Source organism: Phascolarctos cinereus, unplaced genomic scaffold (assembly GCF_003287225.1).
Source record: "Phascolarctos cinereus isolate Bilbo 61053 unplaced genomic scaffold, phaCin_HiC Scaffold_3;HRSCAF=262, whole genome shotgun sequence".
Classification (NCBI taxonomy): domain Eukaryota; kingdom Metazoa; phylum Chordata; class Mammalia; order Diprotodontia; family Phascolarctidae; genus Phascolarctos; species Phascolarctos cinereus.
The window spans coordinates 203,964,748-203,986,185 of NW_027555736.1; the positions used below are offsets into that span (position 1 = coordinate 203,964,748).

Here is a 21,438-nt window from a genome sequence, read left to right on the forward strand (position 1 = left end):
CTGAGGCCAGATTTGAACTCAGGTCTTCCTGACTCCAGGCCCTGTACTCTATCCACTGCACCACTGAGCTGTCTCAGTTTGAGGCTGCACCACTAACTAGTTATTTAACCTTGGGGAAGTCGTTTAGCAAATATCTGCTACTATTATCATTTATTAAAGGAACTCCTTCAAATAGGAAAATTGCATCCAGGGTACCTGGAGCTATGTGACAAGGTTACAGCAAAACCTTCTACAGAGGACACAACTGAAAAAAAAAAAAACAGTTGGCCAGGTCCTGAGGAAAGGAAGCTCACATGCAATGAAGCTTTGCCGTGGGCATGTGTTTATCATTTTCACGGGTACCCACTGCCAAACCGTAAAAGTTCCCATTACTAGATTTTCATGAAATATAAAGCTTTCCATCCTGGGAGAAATTCTGTTTCCAAGACAACTTCTTCATAAGGGAAGGAAAATGATTTGTCCCCTGGCTAATGCTGTTTAATATTCTATCAGGTCAGGTATAATGCTTTAGTGCCCTTGTTTAGATGGCATTGACCCTCACAGACTCTCTCCAAAGACCTACATTTTATTACTCCCTCTTAAGGTGAAGCCTGGTTAAGAGTTGTCCTATGTTCCCAGATTCCCAGGAGTAGCTTACTGATGAGCAAGCAAAGGTACATTCTAGTGAGTGGTTTGTGTAAATGTCTCCTCAGTTCTTCCAGACTCCAGATCTGACCTCAGTTACTTGCTAGCTGTGTGATCTTGGGCAAGTCACATAACCCTGTTTGCCTCAGTTTCCTCATCTGTAAAATGAGCTGGAGAAGGAAATGGCAAACCACTCCTGTATCTTTGCCAAGAAAACCCAGATGAGGTCACAAAGAATCAGATGTAACTGAAATAGCTGAACAGCAGCAACATATTAGGTGCTGGTAATACAAAGACAGAAATAAAATCAACCCTATCTTTAAGTAGCTTACAGCACAGGAGTGATCTCAAAGGTCCCTGTTAGTCTCAGTATTTTAGATAGAGCAAGAAATGGAATGCCACTCTACTCTTCCCCCCACCCCCACGCCCTTTGTTGCTATGAGGACTTTAGATAGGCAGGGACATCTGAAGTACGCTCCTTGTCATTAGATGGACTCATCTCTCCTTTTCTTAAAACTGTATAGAGGAGATTGCACAGTGTCCAGTGGTAATACACAGCAATGTCTTCCAGTTCTACCGAGGCGGTGTCCTGAGTAGATAATCAAAATTCCTCTCTTAAAATTTAGGCCTCTGTCTTCCACAGGAACAGGAAAACCATTTTCCTCTATCGATGCAAGATCCCTCTACTTATTTAAATATTGTTGCAGGAAGTTGATTAGGATTCTGTTTGCCAAAGCCAAATAAACTAATTTCCTTTCCCTTTTGCTCTCTGGGACTAATTTCCAAAACTTTGATAGTTTAGGTTGTCCCCTGCTGTTTCTTTTACAGATTTTTCTCTATCAGTTTCCACTGTGGCGCTTATGTAATAGGGGTTTTGAGGACTAACTGGGCATCCTGAGATTTGTCTCAAGCCCCTATTAACTCTCAAAACCAGAGCTCATTCTCTCACAAATAGTCTCCCAGTCCTGAAGCTTGAAGGTTCATTCTTGTTCCTGCTTACTTATGGATCCCAGAAGCGTGCTTGCTTTTTTAAGCAACATCACAACTTTGTGGGCCAACATTTAACTGTACTAAGTCCGCTATGACCCTCAGATGTCTTTCAAACAAATATGCACCGAGGCCATCCTGACCCAATGTTTTATAATTTGTTTTCCCTCCACCCCCAAAAAAGCTGTCATCCTTTCACTCATCCCTCTTCATCATAATGCTTTTTAATGCAGTCCTAAGCAATACTCTCCCCTCTTCTTTCTGAACCAAAATGTGACTTTGACTTTTGAGTGTACCTCCTCTTGGGCTTGACTTGGAAGATGACTGTAATTTAATATTCCTTTTCTAATGCAGCTCAGTATTCAATACCATCTAGAATCCCCACCATCAAAAACAACCTGGAGGGTGGGAAGGGGAGTTGCTGTGGAAAGGGAGGTATTTTCTTTATCATCTCTTCAGACATTCCCATGACCCATCCTGTTTGAAGCTTCTGGCAACCCAACCAAGGTTGACCGGCTCGTCAAAGAGACCACTCTTTATTGGAACCCAAAGACTACCTGTTGTTTCTCCATGGGGCCAGAGGAATGTAACTAACCGACCACAGCTTCATTTATTCAGATACTAGAGGCTGCTTATAATAATTCTGCCTCCCCCTGAGAGGAAATGGAGGCCCTGGTGTAAAGTATGTGAAGGATCTTGCAGCTCAGGGGCCCAGAAGTGAAGAGGGCATGGTTGGGGCTCTAATGCTGAACAGTAATAGGGAAAATCAGTATTCAGCCAAAGCATGTGCATGAAGGAGAAAGCTATAGACTGGAGCTTCCATGGAACAGACTCCTCTGCAAGAGGGCCCCAGTCACTAATGTTTTCTTTTAAGATACCTAATGCAGCATCCCTTGGCAAATAAGCAAAGATGCCTCAGTCATCCCAGCTGCATTTGAGCCAGATGACAAGAATGCCCCCTTCTGTCATGGGTCGTGGGGAATGAATGTTATTTTTTCCAGACCAGGGCCTTGGCTCCCACTGTACACTAATCATTTCTGGCAGTCACTGTTTGCTTTTGTCTCCTAAACTCTCCTCCTTCTCTTCTTAATTGTAAGTAATCTGCTCGCATCCAAGCAATAATACAACATGTAAAACAAACACACACACATAAACCCTAACCCATCGGAATGTTTCCCTTGCTTCGAGGTCAGTTTTCATCTCGATTCAATGCATGGTATCTCTGGCTTTGTTTTTTCTAACAGCACATGCCTCCTGTCTGCTGAGCCTTGCTGTGTGCTCACTTGTGTGTGTAGTATTTAGTGTGTGTGGCCACACTTGCATGGATTTGCTGTTTAGAGTGGTTTAAGTGGGCGAATTTGTTCTCCATGCGGAAAACATTGGGAGCGAATAACTAACAAAGGACTGATGTGTGTTATTTCAGGGAAATTGGCCTGCTTGTGCTCTAGTTAGTACATGAGGGATTGGTCGACATTGAGAACCATTCTGGGCTTTGGGGACCAAATTTTACAGTTCTCCACATGTACAATTCATTCGTTCATCTGTTCATTCATTCACAAGCACTTCTTAAGCACCTACTGAGTATAGAACAATATGCTAGCTTCTGGGGAGATAGAACAATAAATAAGACCTGGTCCCTACCCTCAAGAGTTTATTATCTTCGGGGAGATAAAATATGAGTATAGAGAAATATAATGAGATATCATTATTAATCATGTTCAGGAGCCCATATATTCCATTAGGCCTTCAGGGTTGGGAGTTACCATAGAGTGCCAATGTTAAGGGAAGGTTGACACTGCCAGTGAGTCACTGTGTGACCTTGAGCTAATCACTTCCCTTCTTGGGGACTTTAGCTTGCTCATTTGTAAAACTGAGGAGACTGGACTGGACAATCTTTCAGCACCTTCCCAGCTCTGACTTCTTTGAGCTGTGGCTGCTTTCCTATGAGATCCAAAAGAAGAAGTTCCCTCCTATCTAGGGCCATGGATTGGGTGTCCAGGTATTCCAGGCACAACCTAATGTCTCCAAGAATGTAGAATTTTTCACTTCATTTTTTGTGTATGTTTCTTTAGTAAAGTTCAGTTGTTATTTTTTTAATAGTTACATTTATTTAAAATAGTTATTTAATATTTAAGTTATTTAACTGTTTAAAACAGTTACATTTATTTTCTTTAGTTTGATGAACAAAGGTGACATCCTTTATGATTGAATATTCAGTCAATAGTTGCCTTTAAGAAAGAAAAGAAAAGGAAATTTCCTGGGTGCACACCCTAATGAAATGTGCTTGCCCATGCCTCTGCCTGAGGACCTGTAGTTACCATCTAAAAGAAAAGGCCAAAGTGGTCATCCAGAACATATGGCTAGGTGAATGCTCCAACTTGTTTCTTCAAATTTTTGTTCCAAGGAACACTTGGAATGTAGAGTGTAATTTTGCTTATAAAAGGAGAGGCAAGTAAAGAATAGAGACTCTCTATCCATTGATACAAACTGGTGCAAGATCGGAGGGAAGGTCTTGAAAAGCATATGCTGGTCTATAATAATGATAGGCAATAGGAAGGCAAAAGAGGAAGAAAGTTAAGCATGCCAATGTACTCTAGTGATGGTGGCCAGCTGTCCTTGGGGCCCTTAAATTAGGTACCAAGTTGCATGCTCATTTAGACACTGTTTGCACTGGGTTAGAAGGGTGGACGGATATTGATTGACAAGGTGAAAGGTGTGCAGAATATGGATGGAAACATCTGGTAAGCACCCTCCCAGAAGAGCCTAAGCTATCAGGGCACACCAGGCAAGTCTTCACAACTTTTTCTCGTTGCATCGCACCCCGCACATATGGCTTTTGGCACTCTTAAACAAGGAACATCAGTGCTAGTCTTGTTAGTCACTTTAGGAGAAACATTATCCTCCGGGGAGTTTTTGTGAAAGCATCATGCAAAAATCTCAAATGTTTTGATGAAATTCAGATGTGAGGCCCTTGGGGAGTATCAGCTAGGAGCAGGAAGCCGGCCTCACGTTGAGATCTGTAGGACAGCATGGACACCGCTCACTCACTGTAGGTGACGCACACATAGTTAATGAGGGGACCTCAGGGAGCAATGGACATGGAGTGGTTGGGAGTGGGAGAAGCATCCAGCATATAAATGTTCCCTCATGGAAATCCCAAGACTAACTGTTCACATTGTGGTCAATAGTGAAGGAGAAGCCTCAATATGGCAAAAATCCAGTGGTGATGGTGGATGAAATCATGAACTCCAGTCCCCCACAGTTCACTTTCCCTGAGGCCGGATTACGCATAATGATCACTAATAAATTTGGACCCAGGACCAGGCTGCGGATGGCCAGCAGGATCATAATCAATGAGGTAAGTCTACATCAGGCAGATTCAGTGCAGCTGAATGCATTTATTCAGGGTTTTATGTATGCAACATACTGGGGATTCAAAGTTAAAAAGCAATGAGGTTGTGGCTAGAGCACCAGCCCTGGATTCAGAAGGACCTGAGTTCAAGTCTAGCCTCAGACACTTACTAGCTGTGTGACCCTGGGCAAGTCACTTAACCCCAGTTGCCTCCAAAAATAAACCAGTCGAAACACTTTTCCTTACAATTTGATAGCAAGAATAGGAAATAGACACAAGTATAGTACAAGGCAGACAGTAATAAGAACCAAGGAGAGACCCAGACCCAGTGCTCTAGGAAAATATGAAGAGGGAACAATCTCTTTTATTTGAGGTTGAGGGGCCTCCTGAGTTGAATTTTGAAAGAAGAGCGAGATTTCAGCTAATAGAGGCAAAGAGGGAATAATGGGGGAGAAGGGGGATTGGGTATAGGAAAGGTGTGATAGTTGTTTGGCTGTTATTTGAAGTAAATAATGAAGAATAAGGGCAAATAAGGTGGAAAGATAAGGGAGAGCCAAATTGTGATAGGCCATAGATGTCAGGAGTTTGTATTCCACCCTAATAGTAGGAGTTCTCATTTACATACCACTTTAAGGTTTGTAAAGTATGCCACATATGTTACCTCATTTAATCCTCACAACCACCCTGACAGATAGGTGCTATTATTATCATCCCCATTTTACAGATAAGGAAACTGATGAAGACAGACTTAAGTGACTTGCCCAGGGTCACTCAGCTAGAATGTATCTGGGGTAGGATTTGAACTCTGGTCTTCTGACTCCAAAGCCAACACTCTATCCTCTAATAACAGCATCTGCCTGCCGGGGTTGTGGTACAGATCAATGAGATAATATGTGTTAAATGCTTTGTAAAACTTAAAATGCTATACCAATGCTAGGGGTGATGATGGTGATGGTGATGGTGATGGTGATGGTGATGATGGTGGTGATGGTGATGATGGTGAAAATGATGATGATAGAGAGATAGCATAGCATAGTAAAAAAGTTCACTGGACTGGAAGTCTCATGATCTGTATTCAGTCCTGACTCCATCGCTAAATAGCTATGTAAACTTGGCCAGTTCACCTCTCTAAGCCCCTTGGTTCCTAATCTGAAAAATGGGAATAATTACAGTTGTCATTCTTTGCACATAGGGTTGTTGTAAAGATCAAATGGGGTCATGTGCATGACACTGATTTGTAAATCACTATACTCGTGTAAATAGTTGTTGTTTTCTTTGTTAGCATTAGCACAGTCATGCCCACCCCAAGTGGTGACATGTAACAGCAGCTGCCATAGTCAAATCTCTCTTACATAACACAAGGTGTAGGCCTGAGCCCAGAGAAAGGATTCCATGGATTCCGGCCATGCTGTGGTACCACAGATTCATAGAACCCACGTTGGAGGACAAATGGACATGTATAGTACCTTTTCTTTACAAAGATGTGCTCCTGGAAAAAGAAAACTGTCAGTCAAATCCCATTGTCCTATTTATTTACGTTCAAGTATCAGTGTGATGTAAGTGGATGGAGAGCCAACCTTGCAGTCAGAAAGAATTACGTTCTTGTCCTATCTCTGATGAATACTGGTTTTGGGATCCTAGACCAGTCACTTAAACCTCTCAGTGCCCCCAAGCAGCTTTCTAAACTATAAATTGTAGAGGAGATGTTGGTTTGCATTGGTGGAGGGAGTTCACTCTATGAAAATTCCCTATACCCATGAAATCCCAGGTTCAGTCTGTCCCATCACAATATCAGAGTTAATCTATCTTCATTTCTCATCAATCTGCCACTGTCTCCATCTCTTACAATCTATGTTCTAATATTCTAGCATTCTAAGGTCATGTCCATCTCTGACATTGTGTTCTAGGGCCCGTTTTAGCTCTAATGCTCTAGGCCAGCATCAAACTCAAACAGAAATGAAGGCCACTAAGCCACTGTTTTTGATATTCATTTTTTTTTTTTTAGTCATATCTGACTCTTCATGGCCCCTTTTGGGGTTTTCTTGGCAAAGATACTGAAGTGGTTTGCCATTTCCTTCTTCAGCTCATTTTACAGATGAGAAAACTGAAGTAAACAGGGTTAAGTGACTTTCCCAGGGTTACACAGCTAGTAAGTGAGGCTAGATTTGAGCTCATGAAGGTGAGTCTTCTTGACTCCAGGCCCAGCACTCTATCCAACCTAGCCATCCCTTCCCACCCCACCCCACTAAATATGCAAACTAGTATCTTTGCCAAAAAAAACCAAACCATAGACAGTATGGTCCACCCAGTCACAAAGAGTCAGAATCCACTGAACAACAACAAAGCCATAAAAAGGATCTCTTGGGTGGTATTCACTTCAAAAACTACAAATTAACATTATCTGCATTTTATTGCATTGTCATTTATTTTATTAAGCCTGTCCTAAGCACAGTCCTGCCTGCCTGAGTTTGACAGCTCTGCCTAGGGAAGCAAGATTGTATAACAGAAAGAACCTTGGATTTGGAGTCAGAGGGCTTGGTTTCAAAGCTCATCTTCAGCTTCCTACTCCTTTCTTCTTCTTCCCCCTAACTCCCCATCTCCTCACGTTCTTTAAGGAAGATCATAGGAAGCACAGCCTGGTGCAGTATAATGAGAAGAAGATTTATGGTTAGACAATCTAGGTTAAAATCCAGAGTCTGTGTGTGACTCTATCTTGTGTGATGTTGGGCACGATATTTAATCTCTCTGGGCATCAGTTTTTTCATCTGTGAAATAAGATGGCTGGACTAGATGAGTGTGTCAGGGACTCCTCTGAGAGTCTGGTGAAGCCTGTGGAATCCTCAGAATAATGTTTGTTGCCTACATTCATAATTGAAGGAAATGCTCTATTTCAGTTAAAAATTAGTGAAATGAAAGTGCTAATGTTTTCCTCCTCCAAGTCCATGGAGCTCCTGAAATCTCTGCATGAACCCCTTGGAGGGACCCCAGGTTAAGAACCCCTGTCTTTTTCAGCTCTAAATCTAACAGTATCCTGTGTTCCCGACTCAGTTTATTCACTTTCTTCCAGTCAAGTGGCAAAGTTTATTGTAATGCCAATAGAAGGGACAAGGAACTTGCAAACTAATGAGGATGAGGCTGATGCTTATATACAGAAAGGACAGTGAGAAGGATCTAAGTGGTCAGTGGCTGGCCAGGTATCTTGAAGGCATCAGTGGTCTAAACTGGGGCCCAAACACAAGCACTCCATCATTCCTACATACTACTTACTGGGATCCTCTATACTGGATCTATACATTTCTTTGAGCCAGAGTCCCTGGGTCACTTAAAGGGGAACTCTTCGGCAAATCCCCCTAATCCTTTTGTAATGCAGATGCACTTTCCTCCCCACCCTACTTTATCCATTTGGTAAATTAAATTGGTCATGTGTCTTCTTTGAGTAGTGCTCACATAATAGGAATCCTAGGCCTCTTTTGGGAAAAGCCTCATTGCTACGGATACTCCTGAAGAGAGATTTAGGGTTAAGATTTCCCAAAACATCCGAAAATGAAATGAAAGTATTTTTATGGACCAATTCCCCTTCCTTCTTGAAAAGTGGATGTTGTCATAATAAAAGTTTACATTTACACAACATTTACAGGGTACTTTGCATACATTAGTTTATTTAATCCTCACAAAAACCCTGAGAGGTAAGATTGTGTATTATTACTACCCTTTTACAGATTAGGAAACTGAGGCTCAGAGAGTGAATGACTTGCCCAAGGTTGCACCTTTGGTAAGTTTCACAGCCAGGACTGAAACCAGGTTTTCTGATTCAAAATCCAATACTCCTTTAACGCCACAGATGCATCTTTAAGAGATGAGCATTTCTATTTTCATCAGTTCCAAAATTCTGTGGTGGTGTCTTGGTGATGAATCATTGACTGGGATATAGTCCCATGCCGGAATAAATTAGAGGGCATTGATAACAGTCTAGCAAATATTAACTCTTGTGTGATGGCCATGATGGTGTAACAGTTCAAACAGTCATAGAATCTCTACATTGGAAGGAACCTCAGAGTTCATCTAGTCCAGGGATGGGGAACCTGAGACCTCAAGGCCACATGTGGCCCTCTAGGTCCTCAAGTGCGGCCCTTTGACTGAATGTGAAGTTTGGATTCTGTCAAAGGACTGCACTTGAGGACCTAGAAGGCCACAAGTGGCCTCAGCGCCTCCCTCGGGTTTCCACCCCTGATCTAGTCCAACCCATATTTGAATCTCCTGTTAACATTAACATTTCCATCTGACTGGAATTTTATCCCAGAATCTGGGAGTGTGATTGCTGAGATGGCATTTTATGCTCCTCTTTTCTTTTTAAGTGTGGTTTTGGTAACCCTTTCTCCATCATCCTAAACAGGCTATCAACCAACCTCTTATTAAAGTACTCTAGTGTTGGGGAACTCACTACCAATTAATCAGTCAATCAATAAACATTTCTTAAATGCCTGCTATGTGCTAGGCACTGTGCTAAGCACCTTCAAAGACAGCCCCTTCAAGACCACTCCAATTGTGAGAAAGTTAAGATGTTCATATTTTTTGTAAAAACTAAAGAAAGAGAGAGAGAGAGGAATTGGAAGTAGTGGTGAGGGACTATATAGAAAATACACTTCTTTGAAGTGTCCTTTTTCTACCTTCCTAGTTTATTAGTATATCCCAGGGCCCCTCTCAGCTATTACTAGGTTCATAATACTGTTGGAATACTTATCTATTCAAATTCAGGCTCTGAGTCCCAACTGATATATCTCTTAATACAACAAGAAGCCAGACTACAAATTAATTCAAAGCAAAAGGCATTTAATAAAAAAGAGATGGTCAATGTGATAGCGAGGAATTGAATAAGGCATTAAATCCTGCTAGCACCCACTATCATACAGGGGCCTCTCCCAGCATGTTTCCCAGGAGGTATAGTTTTGGTTCCCAGGTAACCCCTTGGACTTCCCAGCACATTAGGAGAGGGTTATGGTAATTTGCTATTAAAGATACCACTTTTGTAGCAATCTTAGGAATGTCGGTTTCTCTGCAAGGTAACTAAAAAGAGTGGTAGAAATCAAGATTGAGGAGCAGCTAAGTGGTGCAGTGGATAGAGCACAGGTCCTGGAGTCAGGAGGACCTGAGTTCAAATCTGGCCTCAGACACATAATACTTACTAGCTGTGTGACTCTGGGCAAGTCACAACCCCAATTACAACCCCAAACTTGAATAAGAAATCAAGATTCCTCTATCTCAACATAGCAGCAGCAGTTTGGGAACTCCAGACATTGTCAGTGCCTCAAGCTGGAAAGATATAGATAAAGATGCCTTTTTTTTCTTGTCCTTCTTGCGTAACTTAGCTTTCATGAGCCTCTGATTTCCCAGCCTTTCAAACTGCATATTTAAAATGCACCAACCCAAGCAGAATGTATGCTAAGTAACATCACCAGGCTAATGGGGCCCCACATAGTCCTCTGGGAGACGTAATTCAAAGAGAATTCCCTCTAATAAGTATCTCTCAGCCCCAGCCGTTGTGGAAACATGGGATCCACACACAAACACCATCCACTAATATATCAGAAATAGAAAAACTCATCACTGGGCAAGGAACATTTGGCCCAACTCATTGTGTGTAGAGACCACTATATCAGCTTAATAAACATTTATTAATCTCATACTATGTCTAAGTGACTGAATTAGGACATCTTGCTAGAATCTCTTCATCAGGGTAGAGGAATAAAATGACCACTAGTTGAGCTAAAGTATGCCTGGAAGTCCTGTAAAGGAGGGTGTAGCAACCTTAATGACCTACTGAAAATTATCAAGTGCTAAGACACCCGAATAGGAATAATACAGGCAAAAATATCACTGAATGGTGAGTTAATTCCAAAAGAACCATGAGAGAGGTTTGGTAGTTTATTAACATTTTTTTTATTACCTCAGTCAGGACATTATTATGTGGGACATACTGTACCTATAAATTGCTCAGCACAAGATCATTCCTGTCCTATTTGTGTAGAGAGAACAAGGCAGGCCTGTAATTTAGGGCAGTCACCCAGGCTGGAATAAAAATAAGGAATCCTCACCTGGGGAAAAAGGAGTGGTTTTAAAACTGGGATGCAAGTAAGCATAAGCCAAAGGCCTGCCTGGCCAAGTAGGGAATCTGGGCTTCTGTGGAGTGATAAAATCCAAAAGGTTGAAACAGGATGGAAAATGTGGTACAGAAGCAGCGATTTCAAGTCAGGAAGGTCAGCATATCCCGGGAGGCAATGTATAGGGGTATCTGGAAATTGACTGTTTGGTAGACACAACCTGCCTCAAGCTTTAGCCTTTTAAGGCAACTTGCCCTGCACCTAGTGGCTCAGGCCCTAAGTCAACTCTGTCTCCTTCCAATGGAATTTCACTGGTAAGGTCCCTAGGATAATCATTTTTGGTATCTGGTGGACTTATGCTTTCATTATGTGAATTAGATCTGGAGAATGGATGATGGGTGGAAGTTACAGGGAAATAGGTGATTGCTCAAAATGAGAGAGAAATCTCCGTGGCCATTCTTCTTTGTGCAGATTTTCATTAAATGCAATTTTCTGTCAGAATTTTTGCATTCTACAGCTCCACTGAATTGTAGGTAGTAACTTCAGGGTAGTGTTGTTCTTTGTTAAGTGCCTTAGCTATGTCTTTAAATATTTGACCTGAAAAATATGTGTCTGTAGGGAAGTAGAGTGATAAAGTCTGCATGAGCACAAGCCAATCAATCCATCGATGAGCATTTATTATGCTATGCATATTATGCATGTGCATGTGCATTTATAAAGATAAATTATTACTTATTATGCTGTGAGCCAGGGGCAAGGACAGACTTCCACCCACCCAGACTGTGTATATCAAAAACAACAGGAGCATATTCATATGAGCAACACTTAGATAATAGAATGAAATTGATTGGTGAGTTTACATAGAACTCCAGTGGTAGCACATAGGCAGGCAGCAGGGGCATAGTCTTTACCCTCTGGTCAATCCAGGAGTGGGGAACCTTCTGCTTCAAGGCTACATGTGGCCCTTTAGGTCCTCAAGTTCAGCCCTTTGACTGAATCCAAACTTCACAGAACAAAAGCTGCAGTTCTGTTGTGCAAAGAGGAAAAATTGGGGGCAAACCAGTCTTTTTTGTACAACAGCATCCTCTGTGCTCATGTTATCCATAGAGCAGCTCAGATGAGTAAGAAGTGGAAGTAGTTCTCCAGGCACTACCAAAAGGCCATGTAAGGAACATCAGAGAGATTCCCATACAGTGAACATCTTTATACAGCCAAGCACCCTTTTCCAGGTATGGTGGTTGGTCTTGGGATGGGCCAGAGGTGACTGGTCTCTTGATGGACAAATGAGAAGAAGAGTCACATGCCCAGCAGGACAATTCCTTTGGTGATTTCCTCTAGCAACGTCATCATAGGACCCCTTGCATTTTACAACTGCTATGGCACAGGATGATAAGGTTTCATCTAACGACGCACAAAAGCTATTAGAAAGCATTACTAATCTGGATACCAGATGAAGCAAGGAACCCTCTGTTTCCAGATTTGACCGAATCATATATAAAACCAAAGAAACAGTATAAATAGGTGCAGCCTGTTCTTTGATCATAGCACTGGTGCCAGTGAGTGCAACAAGTTCAGCAATCTGGGCAGAATGGGCAGAAGGGAATGAAAATGCTTCCAGTGTAGTGTTGAGTGCAGACAGAACATCCTGTAACCTTAAATGTCCTTAGGGTCCCTGAGGCAAGAGCCTTCTGCAGAGAGAATGAAGTCAAGGCTCTGCAGGGGAACATCCCACGTCCCTTAGGTCAAAGAATGTGTTGTGGCCTGAAATCCATCCAACGCTAATTCTGCTGTGCTTTGTTGCCTACATTCACTATTAAAAGAAATACTAAATTTCAGTTAGAGATTAGTGAAAATGAAAATGTAAATTTTTTACCATCCAGATTCACAGACTTCCTGGAAATCTGTTCACTAGCTCCTTCAGGGTAAGTGGTCACCAGGTGAAGAACTCCTACTCTAGGGCAGGTTTAGGAGTAAATAGCTCTGCGTTTGCAGAAATAGAACCATCAGAGGATTCAGCACTGAGGAAGGGACAGCAGGTCAGGGTGGCAGTAGCAGCTGATAGTAGAAAGTTCTCATACTCTGACCCTAGAGGTTTAAGTATGCTAGGTAGCCTTTTAGAAGGAGAGCTATGATTGTATGAAGGACAGCACTTCTTGAGTCTTCCTAATAGCAGGTTAGCCACATTCTGCAACAGTGGGGCAGAAGTATTGATATTTCAAAGACAAGTTGGCAAGCTGGCCACCACAGAGTCCAAGTCAGACCTAAGCAGAAAAAGTTGGCTTTTGCTATGAATCCAGAATACACCATTCTTTTGGTGGCAGTACAAAGTGAAGGGGTGTGTGTGTGTGTGTGTGTGTGTGTGTGTATACATATACATACACACGTATGTATAAAACAGATGTACTATCTTACACATGATATATGGTACTATATCATGTATAAGATATTTAATACTATATGTATTTAGTACATATTTTTATATATATTATATGTGTGTGTGTATATATGTGTATACACATATATTTAACAGTATATATTTATATGATAGCATATATGGTAGTTTAAATAAGATAGCATATATAATAGTATATATGATAGTATATACATGTATTTAAGATAGCGTATATCATGCCATATCATATATCTTATATATTATGTCATTTTATATTATATCATATCATATTCTAATTTGGAAGAAGGACGGGAGCTGAGGATAGGGCTTGTTTTCAAAATGGTCAATGTGTCCTCAACTTCCCTGGACCAGGATAAAGGTGAAGAAGTAATGTCATAAGTTAGTTCCTACAGGGCTTTTACTAAGGCAATGTAACCTAAAAGCCATAGTACAATAACCAGCTGTGCCCCAAATTCCTCACATCTGTTCCAGATTAGTGGGGCAAGCTATTTTAAGAAAAGCCTGCACTCTGTTGATGGACATGTGCTTCCCCGCCCTAAAATACCATGGCCTGAATAGTGTATGGACAGCTAGGTGGTAGAGTGGATAGAGTGCCAGGCCTGGAGTCAGAAAGATTCATCTTCCTGAGTTCAAATCTGACCCTTCAGACACTTACTAGCTTTGTGACCCTGGGCAAGTCACTTAACCCTGTTTTCCTCTGTTTCCTTATCTGTAAAAATGAGCTGGAGAAGGAAATGGCAAACTACTTTGGTATCTTTGCCAAGAAAACCCCAAATGGGGTCACAAAGAGTTGGACGACTGAAACGACTCAACAAAATAGTGTATACATAGGAGAGAGCTGAAACTTCCTCCCAGAGACCTTATGACCTATAACAGCCAGCACAGAAAGGAAGTTCATTGCATTCTTTTTACATACTTCCAGGTTTGGAGATACTAACAGTCACCAATATTTCTGAAAAGGATAGCTCCACCAGGGAATGTAGTGGAATCAAGGTCATTTTTGAGGATTTGGGAAAACAGAGTTAGAGACTTGGGATAGCATGAGGGAAGCTTTGTTTAAAATACTCAAGTGATTGGTAGGTAAATGCAAATAGGAAATAACTCTTGGGGTGTAGGAGAATGGAGATGAAAGCAATGCAATGTTCTTTCACCATGAAATACATGACATTCCAAGCAAGTAAAGAAAAACATAGTGTCCTGGTTAGGGACTATGGGAAAAGTAGACAGGATGGAAGTAATCACAGTTTGTGGGTCCTGGAAAAACCAACAGAAATTTTTATGGTTTCTTGAAGGGAAGGTAGGTGTGATAAATTAGAAATAGGTGGGAACAATAATTGCCTATTTGAGAAGAATGGTAATGACTAATTGAATACCTTCCTCTTAAAGAGAGGAACACAAGGGAGCAATCTGGTTGGGCTCAATGTGATGCAAATCAGTTAGTGGTTAAGGAGAGGGCCAAACCTCATTTTCGAGAAGGACTCAAAGGTGAGGTGATAATTGTGCCCAACAATTCCTGTTACAATGAGAAATGGTTGGCATTAATGTCCCTTTCTGCTAGGAGTGTCAAAATTTATTTCCTGCAATTCCAGAACATCCAGATAAATCCACAGGATCACATATCCCAACTTACAAATCAGATCTCCTCTCCATAAGTTGGCAGGAATACGATAGCTAAGTAAAAGAAGACCTCTTTATTGGATACAGGACCCATAGAAATTGTGGTAGGGACAGAAACTGGATGAGCAATAAGTTCTCTTCCTTAGCATTCGTGACTTCAGGGGATGTTTGCAGAGAATTCAGAGACTTGCAGGGCGGATTTAGAGGTTCCAGAGACAAAAGACAGAAGATAATTTTCCCAGAGTTGGGACATTGTAATATAAGGACCAGATTAGTCTATAAGAATTGTGAGAGTGTTGAAATCACAATCCTCTACAGCAGCATTTCTCAAAGGATGGTTCCTAAGACCCTTTCAGGGAGGATCTGTAAGATCAAAGCTATTTTCATAATACATTCTTTGCCTATTAAAATACTCCTCCCTTTTTTAAACTACATATCTGTGTGAGGTCATATTTTCTTCATATACTTCAACCAAAACAACATATCATAAAAATTTGAGCACAGAAGCAGATAGGAGAATCCAGCGATCTTCTATTAAGCCAGACATTAAAGAGATTTGCAGAAATATGTAAAACAAACCACTCCTCATTTTTTTGTTTTGGAAAATATGATTATTTTCATTTTTAAAATATGTAATTTTAATATAATGGGGTTTTTTGTATTTAGGCAAATTAATATTTTTGTAATTTATCTGTTTTAATTTCTAAAGGTAAAAAAATCAATAAATACCACCACATAAATAAAACATAACCAACAACATAGCATAAACAAAAGCTCTTTAGTGTCCTCAATAATTTTTAAGAGTGTAAAGGGGTTTTGAGACCAAAAAGTTTGAAAATCATTGGTCTAGAATATGATCTTTTGGGCCTGGAAGTTGATAGTTGAGTTAGGAAAAACTAAGTTCTTTCTAATGTCACACACTCAGCACACATACTGGGTCTTCTCCTGAATAGATTCTTATGAATGTTCATGGCTGTTCTCTAAATGAATGAATGAACCAATCAATATTTATTAAGCACCTACTATGTTCCAGTTGCCATGCTAAGTGCTGAAGGAAGCCTTTGGCCCACCAACTACATTAACAGGGCTTCCTCTCTTGTAGTTTCTCTGGTGACCAGTGAAGCCTTTTTGAGCCCTTTAAGAACACTTATCACATTCCAAGGTTTTTCCCCATGGTGAATTTTATGATTCAAATAGAAACTTATTTGATGTTTAAATTATTTATTATACTTATCACATACATAGAGTTTCTCTGCTTTGTGTGCCCTTTGATGTTTGGACAAATTATGGAAATTTATATTCCTTTGCACTTATGGAAAGGTCAGGACTTTCTGACTCCCTGGATTTTTCCTATTTTGCATTAATGATCCTGATCGCCATAATTATAGAATTAGAATTAGAGAATAACAATATTCTGATGGACGGGTCTGATTATGCCCCCAGGGTCTATTCCTGTTCCCTCCATCATTATTGATTTTGATTATTATTTTAAGGTTATCTTTGAGCCTGGAGCTGTGCAGGGCCATCAGCTTGGCTTCCCTGGCCTTCTCACACTACCATGTTGGGAGTAGATTACTGCTATCAGTACTTTAGTTAGGTCTTTATCTCCTCCTCCTATTATAGCATCCTAGAGTCTCTCCTGTCTCCTAAGATTTAGTCATTGGATAGAAGATACTACTGCTGCATGGGGCACTTGCTGGACAGGGTCACCCATTTCTGATCAATACTTATTTATTTCAGCCTTTCTAGAGAATCATTTTAGTATTCACCTTTTTGGGTTTATAGGTATTTGTCTTAGTCCAGTCTGTCTTTATGGATAGTATGAGAAGGAGAGCCTTGGCTAATTTTTCTCACCTATCAAAGGGCTCCTCATTTGGAGGTTAGTTGTAGGCTACAAAAAATGCTAAATGGTTTCCTTGACCTTCACATATTTCATTGATTAATACTGTCCCAAGCTAGGTGGCACCAATTTATAATAATCTATAACTTCTTGAAGTTTCTCTTGATCTTCTTCAACCTCAGAGAAAATTTGAGTCAAATTGTAAAGGTCACCTGGCTTCCAAATAAATTCCAAGGAACATGAACAGTAATGACATTGCTCCCAGGAGTCCAATCCAGCATTTAGAGTGCAAGAAGGTTAGAGGGATGAATTCAAAAATCCCAGTGTGGGAAATTGTAAGGTTGGAGGATTGAGGCAGAGAGACTGTGATTGGGGAATGGAGTTAAAGAGATACTGGGAGAGTGAGAGGGTGCATGGCTCTTTAAGCACAGTGGGGGGGGTTAAGGTTCAAAGACAATGATGATGGTGTTTTGTTACTGGATTAAAGAGGATGGTAGAGAGGTGTGACATATAAAAAGTTTGAGAGACATAGTTTCTGGGTAATTAATCATTGTGTTAGTCATGCTAGCATATAATTAATAAAAGGGATGAGTGACCATCTCAAATGCCAGAGATCCCTTATGGAACTCACTCAATGCTTATATGCCCTTGGAAGAGTGAATGTTTCTGAGGGAAGAAGTCAACTCTAATTGGTTAACAAGTAATAAGAGAATGAATATTATAATGAGAAGTGGGCTCATTCTAATGAAGGACTAGGGGATGTAACTTTGATTGTATCATTTACTACCAGACCACCCCAAACCTTGGGCAATATAATTAAAAAATTTATCCTCACTCGAGCCGAGTAGAACACAGTGGTTAGGAGTCACCCAGATTGTTGTTGTTTGTCCTTTGTTCTCGAAGAGGACCATGACATCAAGGAGGTGATGCCACAACAAGCAAGTGAATTGGATTTAAGTGAGGCAGGGCTGTCAAAGTCACCAGCCTCACTGTCTCCTCTGGAGCCATTGGGTCAGGCAGCAAGATACAGGTCAGGATGACTAGAGATGACCCTGGATGCAGTGGGAGACCTTGGCCTTTTTAAGCTGAGGTCTTTAACAGGTCTCAGTTTCATTGAGGCAATGCCCATTCAGTGATTAAGGCTAGGTAAGAAATGAGGCAGAGAATGGCCTCATTACCTAGTCAAAAAAAAAAAAAAGAGGGAAAGACCCAGGACCTATTAATGGCCATTCAATGAGAGCCAGAGTGATTTGGGTTTGAGGCATGATCCTTAAGAAAAGAAGGTTTCAGTAATCAAAATTTACATCCTTTGGGCAGAGCACTCTGAAGGTAAGGGCATGATACCCTATGTGAACAGAGGGAGTGGAAAGAGAAAGAAAGACATTAAATTCAGATTAAATTCTTTTCAAGATTCTCTAGTTGGGTGGGGTAACATCACCTAGATGAGATAGTCTGGTTGAGGTAGATTTTTGGAAGAAGTCTGTGATCTCCTTATTAATTTGTTATTTAATAATCATTTCTCCCAGAAGGCATTGTCTGGATTGCTGAGTCTAAGACATCTGACTAATCAGTGGGTTTAACTCCTTCTACCGGATTAGAAAAGAAGGTCTGCACTTAGTTTGGGAAGCAGTCAGTTTCTCCCTTATACCTTTCAATTATGATTTTAGTTTTTCATGTGAATTTTGGTAGCTTTTATCCATGACCTGATTTTTATGTTTAGAAGCTTTTGAATACTAATCAAAAAAGGCATCCCTTTAGGCATGTTCCACTTTTGACACAAAAGGCTGGAGAGCTCCCATAAATATGCTGTTTTGTCAACATCAGATGGTCATTCCACAGGGAATAGCGTAATGGGTTCTTAAAATGGCAATTCCACATGTCCAGAAATTGCAGATCTTGGAAGAATGATAACCATACATACAGTGGGGCTGGAGATCCCTTGGAGAGAACTGGAACTTGCTTGGGATGACCTGTCCCCATCACAAGCACAAGGAAAAAGCTTACTCTGAGTGCCCACTTGTCACTTTTCAACCTGCAGACCATGTCAACAAAGAGGGGTTTGCCCCAGGCAGGGGTGGCCACTGAAGTTACACTGTGCTCATGGTAAGGTTCTGCCAAGGTGGGGGTCAGAGTTATTAAACAGGCAGCCTGTAATCATAGGTCTGCACAGAGAGAGAGGTGACAGATAACAGAGACAATCATGCTGATCTGTAAATACATACTACCTGAGCCTTCAAATTCTGAATGTGATAGATTTTGTAAGAGGCACCTGGTGGCTGATGGAGACACCAAGCCCCTTCCCAGATTCCCTTAAACACATAATCAGCTAGATAGGCAATCCAGATGTCCTTCCTACAACAATTTCCACTTACTAAACCAAGGTCTAATGTACTATGTTGGTTAAGGGGAGCTAAACAGTTTCTCTCTATGGGATTTCACTCAGGAAATTAGCTGGCACAGAAAGAGACAGGCATAGAAAAGTTCTTTTGAATTATAAAATGAGAGGGAATCCAGACACGTTGGAGCCCATAGGCAGCCCCACTCTAGTACCTCTACCAGAGATTTTAAAGGAAGCTCCTTATCTTGGCTGTGGTACCCCAGCTGAAAGGATAAAGGCAGCCTGAAACATCTGCTCGCTTGGTTCATGCGCTGGTTTCCTTGCCAAGGTACCAGAATCTGTCATGGCAGCAGTTCTAGCCCTCAGTTTAGGGTCTAGCTCAGAAGAAACTTTATTTAGAGACACAGAGCGGCAGGAGGATGCAGAGGGAGGAATCCCCCGAAACCGAACACAGGACAGGTTTTTCTACCCTAGAAAAGGCAATTTGTTTCTCTCTCTAGTTGACCTGGGGATCAGGAACAGAATGTGAGTTGAGGTGAGCTCAAATTCCAACAAATACATGTGTAACTTTGTTTTGTCTGAAATGGCGATGAGTTCTTGAAGTGAAATCTCTCGTTAAGAAAAGGAGATGCAACACCCTTTGGGCTTCCACAAAGACCTCCACTCTAGTTCAGGACCTCATCACCTCTTGCCCACACTATTTGCATTTGCCTCTTGATTGGCCTCCCTGCCTCAAATCTCTCCCCTCTACAATCCGTTGTACACATAGATGTCAAATTGGTGTCCTAAAGCACGAATCTGATTGTGTCACTGCTGTGCTCAAGAACCTTCCATAGCTCCCCTTTGCCTTTAGGACAAAATGCCTGCTACATGCAAAAGTCTGGCACGTAAAGGCTTTCTCACTCTCTCCAGTCTGTTTCCTGGCTAATTATATATTACTGTTCATCACTGACTTTACATTTTAGCCAAGCTGGCCTGCTTGCTGTTTCCTATTCATGGTATTTCTTCTCGCCTGCCATGCCATTGCACAGAATGTTACTTGTGCCTGAATGCCCTCACTCCTCACTTATGCCTGCTGGGACCCCTCTCTCCCTTCTAAGCTTAGCTCAAGTGCCATTTTTTTCAAGAGACCTTTCCTGACTTCCCCAGTTATTAATGTTGCCCACCAAATTACTATATATTTGTTTTGTATATATTATGTATTTACCTATCTGTGAACATTTTATCTATATATGTGTGTGTGTGTGTGTGTGTGTATATATATATAAAAGCATTACTATCAATCAATTAAAATATATCTTTATATGTATGTGTGTATATACAGACATGTATATATAGCACATGTGTATACATATACATATATGGATATGTGTGTATATAGACATACACACACGTGTCCTTCTTGTAGAATATGTTTATTGAAGGCTGGGACTGTCTCATTCTTGTATTGGGTACTAATCTTCAGTTGGGCCACATTCATGGCATGGTGGAAAAAGCACTGAACTTGAAATCATGAGACCTGAGTTCAGATCTTGACTTGGACACTAGAGCTTTGTGACCATTGGAAGTCACTTTATCTCTCTGTGCATCAGCATCTTCATCTGTAACATGAGAAAAATTATACTTATACTATCTATCCCTCATTTTCAGTTATCCCAGAGAGGGAAATAGACAGGTAGTAGTGGGCATTAGTAAGCTGCAACATATGAACAGGAATTACAAAGGAGAACCTGAATGATGACAATCATTCCATTGGGGCAACAAATTTTTCTTTTTTTTTTCAGACAAACTTTTTCAAACTTTGTTCTGTGAAGTTGGGATCCACTCAAAGGGCCGCACTTGAGGACCTAGAGGGGCACATGTGGCCTCGAGGCCGCAGGTGCCCCACCCCTGGCCTAGAACAATGTCTGGCACATAGTAGATGCTATGCAAGTATTAGCCACTATCTAAGAAGTAGATAAGCAAGAAAGAATCATCAAACAAGTATTTATATAGAGTATCTGGTATGTGCCAGGCACTGTACTAGACAATCAGGGTATAAGAACAAAGAATGAGGCGATCTCTACTTACAGAGAGCTTGCATTCTAATGGAGGAGAGAGTAAGTATGGGTTAAAATCTGTGGTACAAATATAGTTAATAAATACAAATATATGCAAAATACCATAGTT

General features: G+C 41.0%; 1 protein-coding gene across 2 annotated transcripts in view; it reads left to right on the forward strand.

The window, feature by feature from the left end:
* Positions 1–21,438, forward strand: part of SLC24A4 (solute carrier family 24 member 4) — a 286,363-nt gene that overhangs the window by 204,293 nt on the left and 60,632 nt on the right. For both annotated transcript variants that reach the window (XM_021000345.2, XM_021000344.2), the window contains exon 11: positions 4,800–4,969. In XM_021000345.2, the coding sequence (XP_020856004.1) occupies positions 4,800–4,969 (170 nt within the window). The remainder of the gene's footprint in view (positions 1–4,799; positions 4,970–21,438) is intronic.